Here is a 17,926-nt window from a genome sequence, read left to right as displayed (position 1 = left end):
CTGTCAGTCAACGTAAATGACAAGGAATAGCCTACACATTTACACACAAAATAGCCAGTAACATTTGGACATAACTACATTTCTAACTACTCTATGCTCTAATTACTTTGTGATTTTGCTGATAATCAACCAGTTTAAATTCGATCTGACTAAAGAACGACAAGAAGTCAAGATAAGTAGCTGATAAAACTGGTATTCGTCTCTCTGGCCAATACAGTCAATGTGTGCATTGTCCAAAGATTTCTGACCATTCTCTTGTCTACGCAGACTGCTGTACAGGTGAGATGGGGACAGGTCCGACGCGTTGTGTTATGGCTCCATCTACCGGGTTGATTTGTAACGCAGATGTAGTTGGGATGGCATTTTTTTATTTGATTAATTCTGCAATGCGCTGTATAATTAATGTTAGTGAGTGACCTTCGATAAGTAGATGATTTATTAAAGAGTGCTAACTAATAGACCAATTATTTGTTTGTAAACATTCGGGATGCGCGCGCAGCATGGTGGCAGAAAACTATAAAATATAGCGTTAATAACGGCTAGAGAATTACAGATTATACAAATAGTTACATTTAAAAATACCAAAAAGGTCGAGGAGGACAGCCATTAAGAGAGAAAGCGATTCCCCATTGATTTGTCACATCAGAATTTTGATTTGGGTCATAAAGTCTTGACATTTGAGTGAGAATGTCGCCCGGTAGACCGCATGGGGCGGCAGCCATGTCTTCACATCATGTCACAAAGTTGATAATTTTACAGTTTTACAGTCAATTCTACATCTAAAAAGTCGAGCAGGGCAGGTTGCAAGAAATATGGAAATTCTGCTTTTAGCCATCTGGTCCGATTCTTTTTGTGATTTGTGTAAACTGGCAATCTGAGTGAGACTGCGTCCCCGTTACAGTTTTGACGTTAGCCTCAGGCAGACTCGGGTCGCTCAATGGCAGTGTGCACAATGTTGTAGGTATTTCACTCCATTCTACACCAAAAACGTCAGGGAGGACTGCCTTTCATAGATACGAGCCCGCTGAAGATAGCCAGCACCTCGGATTTCTTTAACCAAGCCTGTTTCGTTCATCATTTGCCTGAGAAAGCGACCTCCGTTAGCCAGGATAGTTTTGCCCGTTTCACTCGTCCCGGCTATTTAAAGGTCTGGGGGACATGTGACTTTTGTGCATGGACAGAAACGTACTTGTCCAAATGACAAGTGCCTCAACACATTTATGTCAAGCCCTGAAATCCAGTGTCCAGACATATATAATTACCTGATCGACACTCAAGTGTATATATACCCGTGAGAAGTTCGTCTTTTGCCACCGACATGCGCAGTTGTGCCTGCTTGAAGTTGTGTGACGTAGCGTGATAATTGGTCTATTGATCATTGAGGTTTCTGCCATCAAAGGTTCTTTCAGATCCAAATTTTAAGAATCCACTCCAAACCGATAGGGGGCAACAACAAATGCCATGGATGGGGAGGCGAGAGAGTAAAACAAGGAAGCAAGTTGCCGAGGTGAGTGACAGCTCGATTTCTTGCTACCGTGAATATGTAATCGTTTTCCCCACAAAATGTGTATGTCGGCGTCTTAGTTATATGTGTGTACTCATAATTTAACAAGTGATTCGATTTAAAAGGTATTTGTCACTTAAGAACAGCTGGCCTGCTGTCTAAATGAGTCACGCGGCATGGTGCTATCAGGAAGGTCAAAGCTAGCTAACAGTATCAGACTTTCGCTTTCGTAATATTACTCGAAGAAAACAAAACTATACGTCCTTTTATACAACGACCAAACTCTGTTACCTATAACCTAATGTTGTTAATCGCATTTCACTCACACATGCCCGTTGAGTCATGTTATCGCCAACCTAAACATCTCTATCGCAATCTCAAACATCATCACCACCGGCATAGATGGCTAGCATCAACAGTGTGGGGTGAATGCCGTCTAGCATTCTTTCCTTCTTTCAGGTCTCTGAGAAGATGGTGCTCAAAGAGATTCCCACCGAGAACATCGCCCGGCCGTTGGGTCGGAATGAAGTAATAGGACTTTTATTCCGGCTGACGATATTTGGAGCAGTCACCTACTTCACCATTAAGTGGATGGTCGACGCCATTGACCCCACCAGGAAGCAGAAGGTTGAGGCACAGAAGCAGGTGAGTTGTGTGAATGTGGTGGGGCTTACAACCAGAGTCAGTTAGATGAATGGGACTGGACAGTCAAATGTTCTCCCTCTTCACAGAGCACTGTGTTCTTTCTGGCAGGCTGAGAAGCTCATGAAGCAGATTGGCGTGCAGAATGTCAAGCTGTCAGAGTACGAGATGAGCATCGCTGCTCACCTGGTGGATCCTCTAACCATGCAGGTGAGAAAGGGGATCTGGCTACTGTGCCCAGTAGCTCTGGAAGGGAAACACATTGTCAACATCTTTCTTCAACACCTGTTGGGTGATTCACATTGCACAGGTGTAACCCAAACTGGTCCCTTTCCTGTTCTCAGATTACCTGGAGCGACATTGCTGGTCTGGATGAGGTCATCAATGAACTTAAAGACACGGTCATACTGCCCATCCAGAAAAGACACCTGTTTGAGGGATCCAGGCTGCTTCAACCCCCTAAAGGTAAAACACCAACACACACATGTATACATGCACACACATAGTATACGTGTAATGTGTCCTGCTTAAGAGCACAACAGCTGTGATTCACACTGAAGAAATATGCTGGATAAGCAATTGTTAGTCATAGATCCTGTTCGGCTTCAGGGTTATATTGGAGCTAGTTGAGGCTTGGAGTTTCTAACCGCTCCTCTCTGCCACCAGGCGTGCTGCTGTACGGCCCACCAGGCTGTGGCAAGACGCTGATCGCCAAGGCAACGGCCAAAGAGGCGGGCTTCCGCTTCATCAACCTGCAGCCGTCCACCTTGACGGACAAGTGGTACGGCGAATCTCAGAAGCTGGCGGCCGCAGTCTTCTCCCTGGCCATGAAGCTGCAGCCCTCTATCATCTTCATAGACGAGATAGGTGTGTAGGCTGTCGTCAGCACAGACCCTCCCCTCCCTGTCTGTCCCATGAGATGCCCCTGTGGATGGCTCGACTGAAGGCTTGGGCGTTGACGCCTACATAGGAAGGTGTGCTGCTTTTTCTGATGATCTTTGTTGACAACTTTGACTCTTGTTGTTGTTATTCCAGACTCGTTCCTGAGAAGCCGGTCCAGTTCAGACCACGAGGCCACAGCCATGATGAAGGCCCAGTTTATGAGCCTGTGGGATGGGCTGGACACAGACTACAACTGCCAGGTGGGTCTATGTAGCTGTCTCACCCAGGGCTCAGGCCTGAATCTGGGCCTAAACTTATGGAGGTCTATGTGGGTGAACCTGTTTGTGTAGGTTCTGTGTGTAAATCAGACTGTTTCAGTGGGGGGGAAACCTGTATTGTAATTGCCTTGGGGTCTGGTATTGTCTGACAGGAAGATGGATAAGGAAAGGCGATGACTGAATACAGCTTCTATTCTGAGGGTGAAGGACCATGTGTAAACTGTGTGTGCGTGTGTGTGTCAGGTGATCATTATGGGGGCCACCAACCGTCCTCAGGACCTGGACTCTGCCATTCTCAGGAGGATGCCCACCCGCTTCCACATCAACCAGCCTGTGAGTGGTAAACATGCCCACACCACACTCACGCAGGCCCCGGGCCGCACGTGTGTTTAGCCTGGCCTAGGCCTAAGCCTGCTCTCCATGGGCATGTTTTATCAATAGGCCATTTTGAATTCACTGCCAGGTGTATTTGTTTGAGGAAATCCCTTCAAACTGGACTGATCTCACGTTTGTGGTTTCCCTGGTTGCAGAACGTCAGACAGAGAGAAGAAGTGCTGAAGCTCATCCTGGAGAACGAGAGCGTGAGTGACCCAGACCGCCCCCCTCGTCACCCCCTGCCCCGTGCGCTTGCTCCCGGGTGTTGAGTTTGACCCCCCCCCCTCACCCCCACTCCTCTCGTTGTTAACAGGTGGACACGGAGGTCGACCTGGGCGACATCGCCAAGGACACGGACGGCTTCTCGGGCAGTGACCTCAGGGAGATGTGTCGCGACGCGGCGCTGCTCTGCGTGCGAGACTTCATCCACAACAGCCACGTCAACGACAGGTACCGCCGCATGCTCCTCCTCTTCCTCCTGCCTCTCCTGGTTTGAGGTTGCCGACTGTAAGACTGGAGGACCACGAAGAGCTAGAAGCTCTGTTTTGATCGGTGGTTCAAATGGTTTAGCATCTTTCCATTTATATGCAAAGTGCTGTTCATATGTTATGGTTCCTAACTGTGTTGCCCACCCTTGGTGTCTCTCTCTCTCCCCTCCCCCCCCCCCACACCCTCCAGTCTGGATGAGGACCACATACGGCCCATCCAGCAGCAGGACCTGCAGAAAGCCTTCCAGAAGATGAAGAAGTCCAAGTCTGCGGGGGGCCAGGGCGTCCTCATGCACGCTGCGCTGGACTGAGCTGGCCTGGGGGGGGGGGGGGGGGGGGAGCTGCGGGAGCTGCGGGTTGTAGTTCATGACCTGTCCTGTCTTGGCTGTCGTATGGTGGGAGAAAACCTAGGGAATCACAAAGCAGGACCCCCACATATCTAGCCAGCTAGCTATCAGTCACTCACACATGGCTATATATAGCTCTCTGGTATGTGGGGCCTGCAGTGTTCACCTGGTAAACTTGCTTTTTGACATGGAACATTCCTGGGGGTTCAATCCATCACCCACAAGTACAGGGATATCACTTAATACTATCTGACCTGTTTGTGTCTATACACATTGGACAGTGATGTAGATGGACAATCTCACTATCACTGCTCTCATCCAAATCCGATAGTCATAACGACCAGCGTTCATCCCAGTTGACTGGATGTTCAGGTCAGGTATTACTATGTGATTCTGCTGATGGGTCATGGGCTGTTTGGACTCCTTCTCTGGCAGGACTGTGGCGTGTGTTGAGACTGTTAGTCCTCCCTGGTGTTCTAGCCCACCCACCCACCACAGCAATACTGGTCTAGCCCCCCCCCCCCCAGCCCCTTCACACATGCGCACACACACACACACTTATCATCCTACTTAGAAGAACTGAACTGATAAGAACTATGCTGACCCACATGGTATGGTGTTCACCTGGTCTCCACCTGGTCTCCTCCAGAAGTCTTTGCTGGAGGAGTGTGGCGTGGAGGCGGGGCTTGTTCCGTTGGGCATGGAAGGCTGTTCTAGTTCGAAATGCGTTGAATCTCCACAGGAGGTTTGGAGCATCGGGACTAAGAACATGTTCAGTTGAAGCTCTTGAAGAACGTTGTACATTGTACATATGTCAAAAAAAGGAATATCGCGAATATAATGTGCCACTTTTTTTTATGACTTTTAACTGTGGGGTGTATTCTTCAAACAAGGCGCAGTTCTTGTTTTTCTGTTTTGTTGGTCAGAGCTGCTTGTATAGCACGTCAGGTTCTAGCGTTGGACTATGAATAAGAATAATTTATATCATGCATGTTACTTTTTTTGTTCTAGACTACATTGTGAAATGCAGTGTCTCTTCTGCTGTCGGTGGTCAACAGGACAAAGGGACAAACTACATGCTCCAGGCAGGTTTACAGCTCCATGGCCTTTTGGTAGTTCATAGTGACTCAGTGCTAGCCTGGCCAGGCTGTACCATAGCTGATAGCTAGCTGCTGTTGCTAGGTAGTAGTCGTTACAGGTATTCATCACGTGTCTTCAAGAACTGGTCAGACGAGTTACGTTGTGTGGATGTGGTTATGAGTGGCGAAGCTGTTTCTTTCTGTTTGTACTGGCTGACCACACAGTTGGACGCCCTCACAGCTGGATCAGTCGTGTGTGTGCGTTTCATCGAGCCAGCCAGCCAATCAGCTCTCAGCACTCCCCCCTACTCCCCCCCTGCTGTTGTTGAGGACAGATGTTGGTTAAGAACAGGGCAGAGTGAGTGACCGCTGCATGTATGCCTCTCCCCCTGCCCTGCTCTCTCCCCCTGCCCTGCTCTCTCCCCCTGCCCTGCCCTGCTCTCTCCCCCTGCCCTGCCCTGCTCTCTCCCCCTGCCCTGCTCTCTCCCCCTGCCCTGCTCTCTCCCCCTGCCCTGCTCTCTCCCCCTGCCCTGCTCTCTCCCCCTGCCCTGCTCTCTCCCCTGCCCTGCTCTCTCTCCCCTGCCCTGCCCTGCTCTCTCCCCCTGCCCTGCCCTGCTCTCTCCCCCTGCCCTGCTCTCTCCCCTGCCCTGCTCTCTCCCCCTGCCCTGCCCTGCTCTCTCCCCCTGCCCTGCCCTGCTCTCTCCCCTGCCCTGCTCTCTCCCCCTGCCCTGCCTCTCCCTCTGCCCTGCTCTGTCCCTCTGCCTCTTCTCCTGCTTCTCCCTCTGCCCTGCCTCTCTTCTAGTCTGGCCATACATCAGTATGATCAGGCTCATCAGCCTGTCATGAATGGTTGATCATTGTAATGGTCAGTAGAACCAGGCTAATGGAACGTAGAGAACCTACGGAACATGATTCACCTGTGCTTGTCAGAGATTAGTATCTGTTCACTGTACATTTAATACAATGTCATATGGATAATTTGCCAATGAATGTGGATGACATAGATGAGCAAAATCTCCATTGACATTCTCTGTGTGAGAGAGAGTGTAGAGAATTCTGTTAAGTTTTGACTTATTTTATATTTACTTGTATGTGGATATGTAATATAATGTTGTTAAGGTGTTTCTGAATTTGATTAATAACAGATTTGAAGTATTGTCTGAATTTTTGTTTCTGACAATTTTACGTTAACATGGAGATGTTTGAGTCTGGATTCTGATGAATGCTGAAATAAAGCAATACATTTCAATGTAGGTCCATATTAGCTTTTATCATTAGCTTTTATTAGTATGGATCTTGACTTATAAAATATTGCATATTTATACTGTATATTAGCATTGAAAGGTAAGGCACCATGGCATTGTTTGATAAATATACATTTATATAAATGTCTGACAGGCTGCTTGAAAACCCTTTGACACACTTTCTTTACTTGTTCGTTATCTTCACAGTACAATGATTACATTCTCCCACTTTGTTCATTCAGTTGAGCATGGTAGCGCAACATCGAAACCATCTATCTGTACTAAGCACCTTAGATGTGAGATATTATCCCCAGATAAAAAGAAGCCATACGCATAAAACTATATTTTAAAACATTCACACTCATTCGGGCAAGCCTTTAAGTCATTTTGCCAAAATACATACTATTAGATCATAAATTATATGTAGATTCAGTTTGGTCCAAATACAAACCAGATGATTTCCAGTTCCTTATAGTTGATTAAAATGCACTTAAGACTACCACCTTACAGTATAAAACTAGAATTTCAATCACAAGTGACTTATACAGTACATGATTCACTACTGGTGTACAGTATCCCTAGATCCCTAGACCTCAGTAACTTCAGTATAGATAAGAATATATAAAATGGAGTGTGTACGTGGTATCGTGTCGTCGTATGTGTTTGTGTATGTGGGATGGAGTGTGTGTGTGTGTGAGAAAGAACTTGCGTTGTACCGTTTCAGCGTGTGTGAGATCCTTGGTGTGTGTGTTCACTTGTCTTTGTTTAAGGAGCTGTAGTACTCAGTCAGAACCTTCCAGGCCTTCATGGCCATGAAGCCATCCGGGGGGTTCTCCCCGCTGCGAGCCAGCCTCCTCATCTTCGTTCCCGAGATGAATTCAAAGTCCTCGTGTCTGTGAAGGGAGGGGAGGAGTGAGGGGAGGAGTGGAGGAGAAGGGAGAGGTAGGGGAGGAGCGAAGGGGGACAGTAGAGGAGATGAGACCAAGGGAGGGGAAGGGATGGGAGCACAGTGGGTGGGACGAGAGGTTATCGAAAGTCCGTGGGTACGTAAAGTATCTCCAGCCTGTTGTGTCTACAGCTATGGGTACAGACACAGTAAAGCAGACGTACTTGTCCTTGTCGTAGAAGTCCATGGCCTTCTTGGTCTTGTTATAGGCTGCCACCCTGAAAGGGATGATCTCTAGGGAGGTGAGGCCGGGAGCCATGGTCAGGACCTTGGCTCCGTGGGTGGGCTCATACAGGTCCTGATTGGTCGAGGGGTGAGGCATGCCGGCGGGGTCGCGACCTACGATGTAGAAGTTGGCACCTGCGATCATGCGTGCCCGGCAATGCCACTGGACCTAATGAGAGTGCAAAGGTTTACAATAAATAAACGACCACTGACAACAAACGCTATAAAAGCAAATTAAGAGTTCCACTGAAACCAACAGCGTTTTTCTTACATGTTTTATTGATAGCACCATGGAGAGTTGTGGCTTCCTTTGTTTTATTTGTATTTTTTTTGGGGGGGGGGGGGGGGGGGGGTTTCATGCTTTATTGGACAGTGTTCATGTGAAGTGTGACAGGAAAGAGAGAGAGAGAGAGAGAGAGAGAGAGAGAGAGGGAGAAATACGACCAAGGCCGGATTCGAACCCAGGGCCCCCGTGCAGCGTCCACTCTTGTGTGAGAGACCCACGAAGAAGAGGAGTAGAGCAGTCACCTCAGTGGGCCCGGCGTACATCATGGGCGAGGGGAAGATGGCCACGATGGTGCTGGCGGAATCCAGGACGCCGTCGTCCAGCACGGCGGCGTGCTGCCTCATCCGCCAGGCCAGGGGGACGTCGTCGTCCTTGGTCCAGCCCCCCAGGGGGTGCAGCAGCAGCACGGGGTTCTGGTAGCCGCGCTCCAGGAGCCGGCGCCGTGTGTCCTGCATCAGGAGGGCGTGGCCGTTGTGGACGGGGTTACGCAGCTGGAAGGCGAAGACGGCGTCTGGGGGGGAGCGGAAACGTTTCAGTTTTTTTCTGACTCTTTTTATTTGACATTTTTTATCCGAAGCAATGTACAAAGAGTGCACGTAGAGGGTAAAGCAGGAGATCGGTGGTCTGAGAAATGCACCTGTCGATTCACACACACGGAGGTTCCTGCCTTTGTAGTTAAGAGGACTCAAATGGATGTACTGTCACCTGCTTTCATCTCTTTGAACCTCTGCTTCAGCTCCCGTGGAGTGAGGCGGTACTGGTCCAGACCATCGTCCCATCTGATTCGCTCGAGGACCTCCAGATCTCCACCCACCAGCCAATCGCCACTCTCCATAATCATCTGCGAGAAATATGTCTGTTCAGCATTCTGGGGTTTTGTAGAGGTTTCCATTTATAACAAAGATCGTTCTTTAACGCTCATCTCTCTTTTTCGTTCTATTTCCCTCCCATGTTTTGTTCACACTCACTTACTCACTCACACACGTTCATACAGTCACACACACACCCCCTCACCTTGATGTGGGGGTGCTGAGGGCAGGTGGTGCCCCACTGCCGGGCACAGCGCTCCTCCTTGCGGTGTTCATAGAACTCCGGGTTCCGCAAGATGGCCACGCGGCGCCCGGCGTACTGCAGCGCGACGGCAGCACAGCCGTCCAGCCTCTCCTTGTCCTCACTGGACACGGGCAGCACGATAGGCACGGACAGGTTGATGGTCCCCCCTGACACACACACACACGCACTCCGGGGTCAGTCACTGAGGTTGCATGAGGAAGTACACTTGAACATACTTACAAGAAACACACGTGACAGATATTGTGTGGTGTAGTGTGGTGTGTTGCAGGACAGCCTACCATCTAGCAGGTTGTTGAAGTGCAGCACTTGGAGCAGCTCTCTCTCCCTCATGAAGCCTTTGAGGGGGCTGGCCCAGCCCTCGGCCAGAACCTGCACCCACTGGAGGTCCAGCTGGGGGGGGGGGGGGGGATGTCAATAAAGTGTGGAGAGCAGTGAAGCCAAAGAGATGGAGGCAGACAGAGCCAGGGGCATGAGGGGGAGCAGGCCAGGATCATGGATGAAACATGGCTGGTTACCTTGGTGATGCTGAGGGTGGGCAGCGTGCTGGCGTCGCTCAGCGCCAGGTCCAGCTTGTTCTCTGGCACCAGCAGCTCCGTCACCTCCTCCGTCACCCCCGTAGGCACGATGCCCTGGAGATACAGGTCAGAGGTCACAGGTCATGGGGCGACCAGGTGGACAGACAACTAAAGCATTGTTTCTCAAATGGGGGTACGTGTGCCCCTAGGGGTACTTGAAGGTACTACAGAGGGTACGTGAGATGAGAGTAAATGGGGCACTGAAGCTCAAAAAGTTGGGAGTTTTCCTCAATAACAACTGTAGCCATGGGGAGGAGCATGGTCCAGGCCGTCGGGAGCACGGCATCCGCAGGTCATCGCGATGACTGTGGGTAGTCATGGTAACCAGGGGTAGGCATGGTAACTAGGCGTAGTCATGGCGAGCATCCCAAACCCACCTGCTCCTTGAGCAGCTCCACCACACGTTGGATGCACTCGTCCACAGAGATGTCCCCCGTCTTCAGGACCAGCTCTGGGGCCTCCGGACACTCGTAGCTGGAGTCGATGCCTGTGAAGCCTGGGGAGAAGATATCATAGTCATCATTATAAGAATAATAATAACACCTGTATTCATTTAACAGACCGTTTTATCTAAAGAGAGGTATGGCACAAGGGGGGATTTGAACCTCCAACCTCTTGATCTGCAGTCAAATGCTGAGCTATACCCTCCAGATATGAGCACACAGCAGGCTTATTCAATTCATGAAGTCTCCGTTAACAGTCAGGGGAAAGTATTCCCATATGATGCAACCTAGGGTGTGCTTGATTTGGGTCTGCGGGCGGGCCAGGGGATGGTGAACTAGAAGGCAGCAGAGCGGGTGGCTACCTTTGATCTCCCCAGCGCGGGCTTTCTTGTACAGGCCTTTGACATCTCGACTCTCACACACGGCCAGAGGGGCGTCCACAAACACCTCGAAGAACGGCAGTCCTGACTTGTCATGAACACTCCTGGCCTCAGCACGGTCCTGCCCATACGTACAAAACACACGTACACACACACACACAACATGCACACAACATGCACACACGCACAAGAGAAAACCTGGGTTATAAAACTTGAATCCATTCGAATGTGGAAATCTTCTCCAGGGAAGTCGACAGAGAACCAAATGATCTGTAGACTGCAACCAAATCCAGTTCATCTGTCCATTTATTAATTCTTCTGAATATTCACTCCCTCTCTTCCTTCCTCTCTTCCTTTCGTCCTTCCTCACTTCTTCTCTCCCCATCCATTCCTCCCTCACTCCTCATGTCCCAACCTCCCACCATTTCTCCCTCCCACCATTTCTCCCTCCCTCCCTCCCAGCCCCCTCCCAGCTCACCTTGGTATAGGGGGAGATAAAGCTGGTGATGCAGACCAATCCGGCGTCAGCAAACAGTTTGGCGACCTCAGCCACGCGGCGGATGTTCTCCTCCCGGTCGTTGGCGCTGAAGCCCAGGTTCCTGTTGAGGCCGTGGCGAATGTTATCCCCGTCCAGAGAATAGCAGGGGATGGCATGCGACACCAGGTACTCCTCCAGGGCGAAACCCACAGTGGTCTTCCCTGCCCCGGACAGACCTGGAGATGGCACCCAGGCAGATATGTTAGCCCGCTGAGCTGAAGCCAGTTTCTTCTGTTTACTGTGGTCTTGCCAATCAATGACGAACCCACAGACAGGTACACAAGACTGTTTTGACATGGTGTTAACCGTGAGTATGTTTAACTAGACAGGTAGCATAACTGATCACTACTACCTTACTTTCCTCGGGGGAATGTCCCGGTACTTACTGTAAGTCGCTCTGGATAAGAGCGTCTGCTAAATGACTAAATGTAAATGAGAGCAAAACCAGCTTGGATCAACAACATTTTGAGTTGCATTCTGATTCTGGGTCAAGATGTGTAGCAGAGGTGGTTGGGTTCTCAGCTCCCACCCTGCCAGCCCAAAACTCCCCGCAAATGTCCTCTTGGTCTAGAGGCAGAGAGCTGGGCTTGTCACGCAGGGTACAGGGACGGGAGACTGAGGTCGATGCCCACCTGTGAGCCAGACAGTGCAGCCTCTGAAGCCTCCTCTGGTGCCCACCACCTGGCCTCGCTTGGTCCTGCTCACATGGTGGGCCTGGTACACCACGTTGGTGGCTCTCTGGAGGTCCTGATCTCACAAACACACACACACAATGTGTGTAAATATCTGTTGGTGTACATATGTGTGTAATGTTTGTATGTGGATGAAAGTGTCTGGTAAGTGAATCGGATGTCAAATAATGTCATTGCTTGTTCCAAATGAGCAAACAATGTTGGAAGAAAGAAACACGTGGAAAGCGGGGAGAGAGAAATAGGGAGAGAGAGAGATTACAAGAGGGAGAGAGTGAAAGAGAGAAAGGAGGGAGAGTGAGTGAGAGTGCAGGAGAACAAACAGGCCTATTCATCCAGTTTAGCTATATGTCAACTCCAGCCAGCTCCGTCAGTGGAGGCACTCTCCTCAGAGCCGGACTTATGAATGTACAGGATGGGGAGGGGTGACGGAGCTGTACTGGCCTAGCCAGAACCGCATCTCTCTCCCTCTTTCCTCTCCTCCGCTACCCTACGCCCCTCCACCACCACCACCACCACACACACACACACACAAATCCACATGAATATGGACGATTCAGACGCAGTTCATCAATGAACCCTTGTTCGGTATAAATGTATTTGAATTGTCTTCATCGAGGGGTTTACATCGTATATTACAGCAACAAGCCAGTAAAATGTCCACTGGAAATCACTGAAATAATTAGCCAATAACTACTTGTAGAATTTATGCCCCGTTACCAGTGTTGTCTCAGTGCAGTCTTTTGATTCCAAAAAGGACATTTCAATGTAGACACACTATTTGTAGCCTACTGAGTTTGGTCTGTACTCGGCAGTAAACTTCAGTATCGACCTAACTTGATATTGGTCCATAAACTTTAAGCATTTTACGATAATCAAAGCGGAACTTTCTACACTTCCGAAAGATATGTTGCGCGACGCCCTTATTATACGAATTAAATCACAGATCATCATCTCATTCTCTAAAACTTTTCACAGCGAACGTGTAAAATAGTTTCGGGTTTAGTGTATTTTTCAAGTGCAGTAGCCAACATCACCTAGCCTACTTACCGTCCTTTGCTTTTTAATCCCAGACATCTCACCACTTTAGCAGAAAGACCTCGAGGCTTTGGTCGACCTTGGTATTTCGTTTTTTAGTAACTATTCCGTAGTAATGAATCGCCTGGGTAACAGTACGTGTAATAAGCCCTTCACAGGACACGTAGCACTCTCCTGGCCCTGCCTCCGTCCCTCCTCCCTGTACCAAATCCCACCAAACACCGGATACACTGGCCACAGAAAAACGTCTGAAAACACGATGTTCTTCCCCCCGGGGCTCGATTATTTTTTTTTAAGTATGTCAGTAATCCATGCGTATTATTATCATTAATATGTTAACTAACTAGTTTAGCAACATATCTGAAGTCTTTGAATTGACTTTGACTGTACATGTGTGGTTCTCAAGGCGCTATCTTTTTTTATAGATGCATTTGACATTCAGTCTTAATTGACAGTTTGAAAATCAATTTATTAAAACTTTAAAAAGAAAAGAAATTTCGCTCCAGTTACTGAAAACTGCCCAACACAAGCCAAATAAACCGATCAGCATCCACCTCTAAAACACGTCGTTTCGGAATCATGAGAATGAGTGCATGATACCTAGTAGGCTATGATCAACAATGTATAAAGAATATAATTAATTACAATTAATTTGCCTTTCAAACCCTGGTGTTCCTGTGGAGTATATCCCTTGCGCAGGAATACCCGTTTACACATTGGGTTGCCCATTTGTCTGATCTTCTGGATAAAAAAACAATATTGACAGTTTTAAGAAAAGAAAAATTGACATACATTAAATGTGAATTCAAGGCAATAAAGTTTAAAGCTCCATCTTGTTTTGGAAAATCGGGTTTGAATAAAACTCAGATTTTCATTCATCATCAAAGTAAAAACAAAAATCTGAAATATTAAGCAGACACCTGAGAAATGTAAGGCTATATTTTGGTTATATAACTTTTTGTGTCTTAAAAATAGTACACAGTTTGCTGTAGTGTACACTACAACTTGTTTGGTTGAAACCCTCCGTCTCAAAACCAATAGTCCCCTTAACCCTGTATAGTAGAAGTGTTACTTATAACACTGATTTAATTTAGCACATTTTGGCACAACTGACTAAGGTACATGCTGGTATAGGTGCTTGTGCATAACAGTATTCAATACTGGTCCAGCAACCATGAATATGAGATACAGTCTGAATCAAAGAAACCGGAATAACGTATTCAGAATGCGTTCAGCCTGGTGCTGCAGCCCCACACATCCTGGGTCACAGTTCAGAGTTGTGACTGTGTGGGTGGTGGGGCTCGGTGTGTCGGGATGGGGTCACGCCACACTCCCGGTGGAAGTCGCAGCCCTGCAGCAGGGCTCCGTAGCGCTCCCTGACCTCGCGGTACAGCGGGGCCGGTTCCTTCATCCCAGGGAAGGTCACAAGCCTCTCGTTGAGAAGGACCTGCAGGCGCGGGCCCTCGCCACACGCGTACAGCACGAACAACAGGTTGGCGGCGTAAGGGACGATGCGGCTGGTGCGGAAGGCGCGCTCGCGCTGGGACAGGAAGTTGTCAGCCGTGAGGGGGGTCACGTCCCGGAAGAAGCCCAGGAGGGAGAGCAGGGGGAGGAGGGTCTCGCCGTGGCCCACCTGGACGGTGACTGCCTCCGACACCTGGCCCGACCTGGAGAGAGAGAGAGAGAGAGAGAGAGAGAGAGAGAGAGAGAGAGAGGGGGGGGGGGGGGAATAGACAGTGAGATAGTTGACTATGTGATGGAAATGCCAAATACTCTCTGTATCCCTTTAAAACCGCAACCCCACAGTCCTACTGTTGCCACGTCAGCACATTGTAGCACTGGCCGTCGAGGGTAGATGAACGGGTTAATAGGAACAGCGTCGCCAAACGGTCATGTTGCAGGTAACCCTCCACAGAAAAGATAAACAAGCCCTTGTCTGCAGCTGTAACCCAATCCCACAGGGAGGGGACCCTCAGGCTTTAACAAACACAGTCACAGCAGTCCTGCTCCACAATAACAATCAACCTTTCAGTTAGCAACACAGAACTGGATTATCACTGCATCTCCAGCACAGCCAGTCTACGCAAGTGGGCAATCAATAGTGAGCTGGCCATGCCGACTCGCTACTGCAACAGCGTCGAGAATGGTTTAACTCACTCCACAAATGTTAATAACACCCAACGGCACCATCAAACTGCTAGCTTTTCAGTAGCGCAGAGAAGTAGTGTTTGTTAAAGGTGGTCAGATCCGATAGGAAGTCACAAAAGGACTCTTGCTGCAGCTGTCTCACCTGTGCTGATGTGAAATTAGGTCCAGGCGGTTGAACAGGTCGTGGAAGAGAGTGCAGCTGGACTTGCGGTTGATGTTGTGACCATAGCCTCTCTTCCAGTACTGCTTCAGGTCATTCTTGTACTCCAGCACCTGGAGCAGTCAGAGTACTAAGTTATACAGATAGATTACACCAGACCGGATAAGCATTGTCTGAAAAACAAAGACCTGGCTTGCACACAACTAAGGTTTTACATTGTATATTTGTTATTACAATAGGGATGCGTGTGTGTGTTTAAATCCTGTCACTATAGGGGGATGGTAGAATAGGGAGGGGTGAGAGTTCAGTGGTAGAAAGTGGGGGAGGTCAAGGGAGGGAGAGTGGAGGAAGACATGGGAGGGTGGGGGAGGATGATTTGCCTTTTTTTAAACCTACACCCCTGGGGTCAGAGGTGCTCTGTGGCATGCTGCCTTCCTCTCACTCATCCTACCAAGGCATCTTCCTCGTCGAAGAGCTGACACCAGGGGGAGTGGAGGGACTTGATGGCAAACTCATAGGAGCAGAGGAAGAAGGCTGCCTCCACCATAGCTGGAGAAAGACAACCGGATACTGCAGTGAGTGGTTTACCCTATCTAGCAGTAATCAAATGCACAACACCTATGCTATGTCCGTCAAACACAGTGCGTCAGTAACCAGATTGCATTTTACTGACGTCTCGCACTCAGGGTACATGAAGGATACTGTCTTGTATTAGTGTTTCCCGGCAACCCCTTATCGAGAAGAACAGGAAGTAGTGATTAATGTGGTTTCTCACCTGGGGTGACGAGGCTGTAGGGCACCCGCAGACGGTCGGCCATCTTCCTCTGCACCTTCTGCATGGCTGCGGAGGCCTTGAACAGCTTCACCTCCATCAGGGCGCTCGGGTTGTTCTCCACACTCTCCACAAACCTCTGACACTTGTCGAAAAAACGCATCAGGTCGTCGTCGATCTCGTGCAGTTGTCCAACATCTGCATATACGACACATCATAAAACAGCTGTACAGGAGGCAGCAGATGTACACTTTCTGATGTCCAGTGCACCATATATGTCTCTCTACTTTGGTGGTGAAGTGGGGTCAGATTTTACATGGTTTCTGCTGAGTGAGTTCTGCCTTCATTCCACTCTGTACCAACCATGTAACACCTGGCTATAGAGTGGAAGACCATCTGACTTGAAGTGTCAATTTCACAATACCCACTCAAATATAATTTGGCATTTAAGACTGGCCCAGATACAGGATGGTTTCTAGAGGAAAAATATTTTCTCATGCCCCGGGACTAACCTTTCACCTTCCAGAGGTTGAGCAAACCGACCTGGAAAGCTTCAATGCTGTCAACACATCTGTGTTTGGAGCTGGTGGTGAACTTAATGCGTCCACCTCGTAGGTTTTCCTCCGACACCAGTGAGGGGAACATGGTTGCCAGCCTGATAGCTAGGTGTCTGTGGTCGTCTCTTCCCTTCTGCACCAGTTTGCCGTCCATGTCCTCCGTGTACCACATCTTCCATTCGGTTTGGATATGTTCCAGCCATTTCTCGGTGCTTGATGCTTCGTTTACCACGAGGTCGTACAGTCGGTGTATCTTCTTGATGTTTTTGGTAGTTGGATACCGCGTCCCATGCCGAATAATAGCAGTCAGATGAATCGCACTGCAATCGGAGGACGGTGGTCTCGATGTATTAACGGCCAGGATGTTGTCTCTGAGATATGGGTTAACGTCCTCATACCTGCCTTTTGTCCCGAAGTAGTTAGCTATTAGTGGTATGTTTGAATCAACATTGCCTTTTGCAATAGAACAGTAAGATAGGCGAGTCAAGGCAAGGCTAAAAGTGGTCAAAATCAAACTTTGTTTGGAAAATGCAGGTGTCATTTCGTCAGTATACTTGAGGTAGAAAGTCTGAACTATCTAGCTTGATACAAAAAAGTGCTAAATTTGGCATAGCTCGCTGGCTACAGCAACATGATCTTTGGCCAAGCCATCCACCACTGCAGCGGTTTGTTTTGTCTATTGTTGTTCCGTGTTGTGTGCACTTTGAACTCAGCTCCAGTTAGTTGGCCAACCATAATGTATCCAAGCGTTTGTAAAGCTACATAACATTGGCTATCATACATACATGTATTCAATAAAAAATTAAGAAACACAACACCGTTGTAGGTTAAAAAAAAATCAATTATCATCAACGCAGGTCATTATTCATGTAAACGTTTCTATAGCTGTCATTAAATATAATGATCAACTTTGATGAAATCGTTTTCATAATGGTTCGAGCGCCATGTTTGCTACCTAAACGCCAGAGGGCGACTAAACAGCATTTATTATTTTCAAAGTAAATCGCATCTTTCACTAATCCGCTTTTGCACGAGGCACAGATTTTCTTGCACACATATTTCTCTACTGATATAGTTTGCAGGTTTAGCCACGGCCACTTACTAACATACAAGCCTGTGTTTATACCTTTAATTAAAACGCCAATGAGAAAATGCTACAGGCATTTCATGTAGCTCGGTTACAGTTGCAGATTGATTTTACAGCCAATCCAGTTGACTGTCCTCGGAGGCAAGGATTGTCCAACGTAGCGCGCTTT

At 48.5% G+C, this 17,926-nt stretch overlaps 4 protein-coding genes across 5 annotated transcripts in view; 2 read left to right on the top strand and 2 right to left on the bottom strand.

Annotated features, from left to right (window-relative positions):
* Nucleotides 1–17,926, top strand: part of ankrd22 (ankyrin repeat domain 22) — a 107,217-nt gene that overhangs the window by 49,938 nt on the left and 39,353 nt on the right. The gene's annotated exons all lie outside the window — the stretch shown is intronic.
* atad1b (ATPase family AAA domain containing 1b) lies at nt 1,457–6,207 on the top strand. Of its 2 annotated transcripts, none has more exons than XM_067244376.1 (10): nt 1,457–1,507; nt 1,964–2,149; nt 2,258–2,356; nt 2,491–2,611; nt 2,813–3,013; nt 3,182–3,288; nt 3,550–3,639; nt 3,837–3,887; nt 3,995–4,131; nt 4,360–6,207. In XM_067244376.1, the coding sequence occupies exons 1-10, from the start codon at nt 1,457–1,459 to the stop codon at nt 4,478–4,480; spliced, it is 1,164 nt and encodes a 387-aa protein (XP_067100477.1). In that variant the 3' UTR covers nt 4,481–6,207. The 2 variants fall into 2 exon arrangements, with proteins under 2 accessions (XP_067100477.1, XP_067100478.1); XM_067244377.1 differs by lacking the exon at nt 1,457–1,507 and adding an exon at nt 1,604–1,629.
* papss2b (3'-phosphoadenosine 5'-phosphosulfate synthase 2b) lies at nt 6,203–13,151 on the bottom strand. Its single transcript, XM_067244373.1, has 12 exons — nt 13,046–13,151; nt 11,939–12,053; nt 11,247–11,482; nt 10,751–10,889; nt 10,323–10,441; nt 9,886–9,999; nt 9,649–9,760; nt 9,311–9,516; nt 9,002–9,137; nt 8,539–8,807; nt 7,950–8,179; nt 6,203–7,732 (listed from the first exon to the last, which is right to left on the bottom strand). The coding sequence occupies exons 1-12, from the start codon at nt 13,070–13,072 to the stop codon at nt 7,591–7,593; spliced, it is 1,845 nt and encodes a 614-aa protein (XP_067100474.1). The 5' UTR covers nt 13,073–13,151; the 3' UTR covers nt 6,203–7,590.
* Nucleotides 13,482–17,322, bottom strand: minpp1b (multiple inositol-polyphosphate phosphatase 1b). The gene is made up of 5 exons (XM_067244375.1): nt 16,626–17,322; nt 16,117–16,311; nt 15,793–15,890; nt 15,324–15,454; nt 13,482–14,700 (listed from the first exon to the last, which is right to left on the bottom strand). The coding sequence occupies exons 1-5, from the start codon at nt 17,209–17,211 to the stop codon at nt 14,298–14,300; spliced, it is 1,413 nt and encodes a 470-aa protein (XP_067100476.1). The 5' UTR covers nt 17,212–17,322; the 3' UTR covers nt 13,482–14,297.

This window comes from Osmerus mordax, chromosome 10 (assembly GCF_038355195.1).
Source record: "Osmerus mordax isolate fOsmMor3 chromosome 10, fOsmMor3.pri, whole genome shotgun sequence".
NCBI classification, from domain to species: Eukaryota; Metazoa; Chordata; class Actinopteri; order Osmeriformes; family Osmeridae; genus Osmerus; species Osmerus mordax.
Note: the sequence above shows the minus strand (reverse complement) of the source record. Positions and strands in the feature narration are given on the sequence as shown.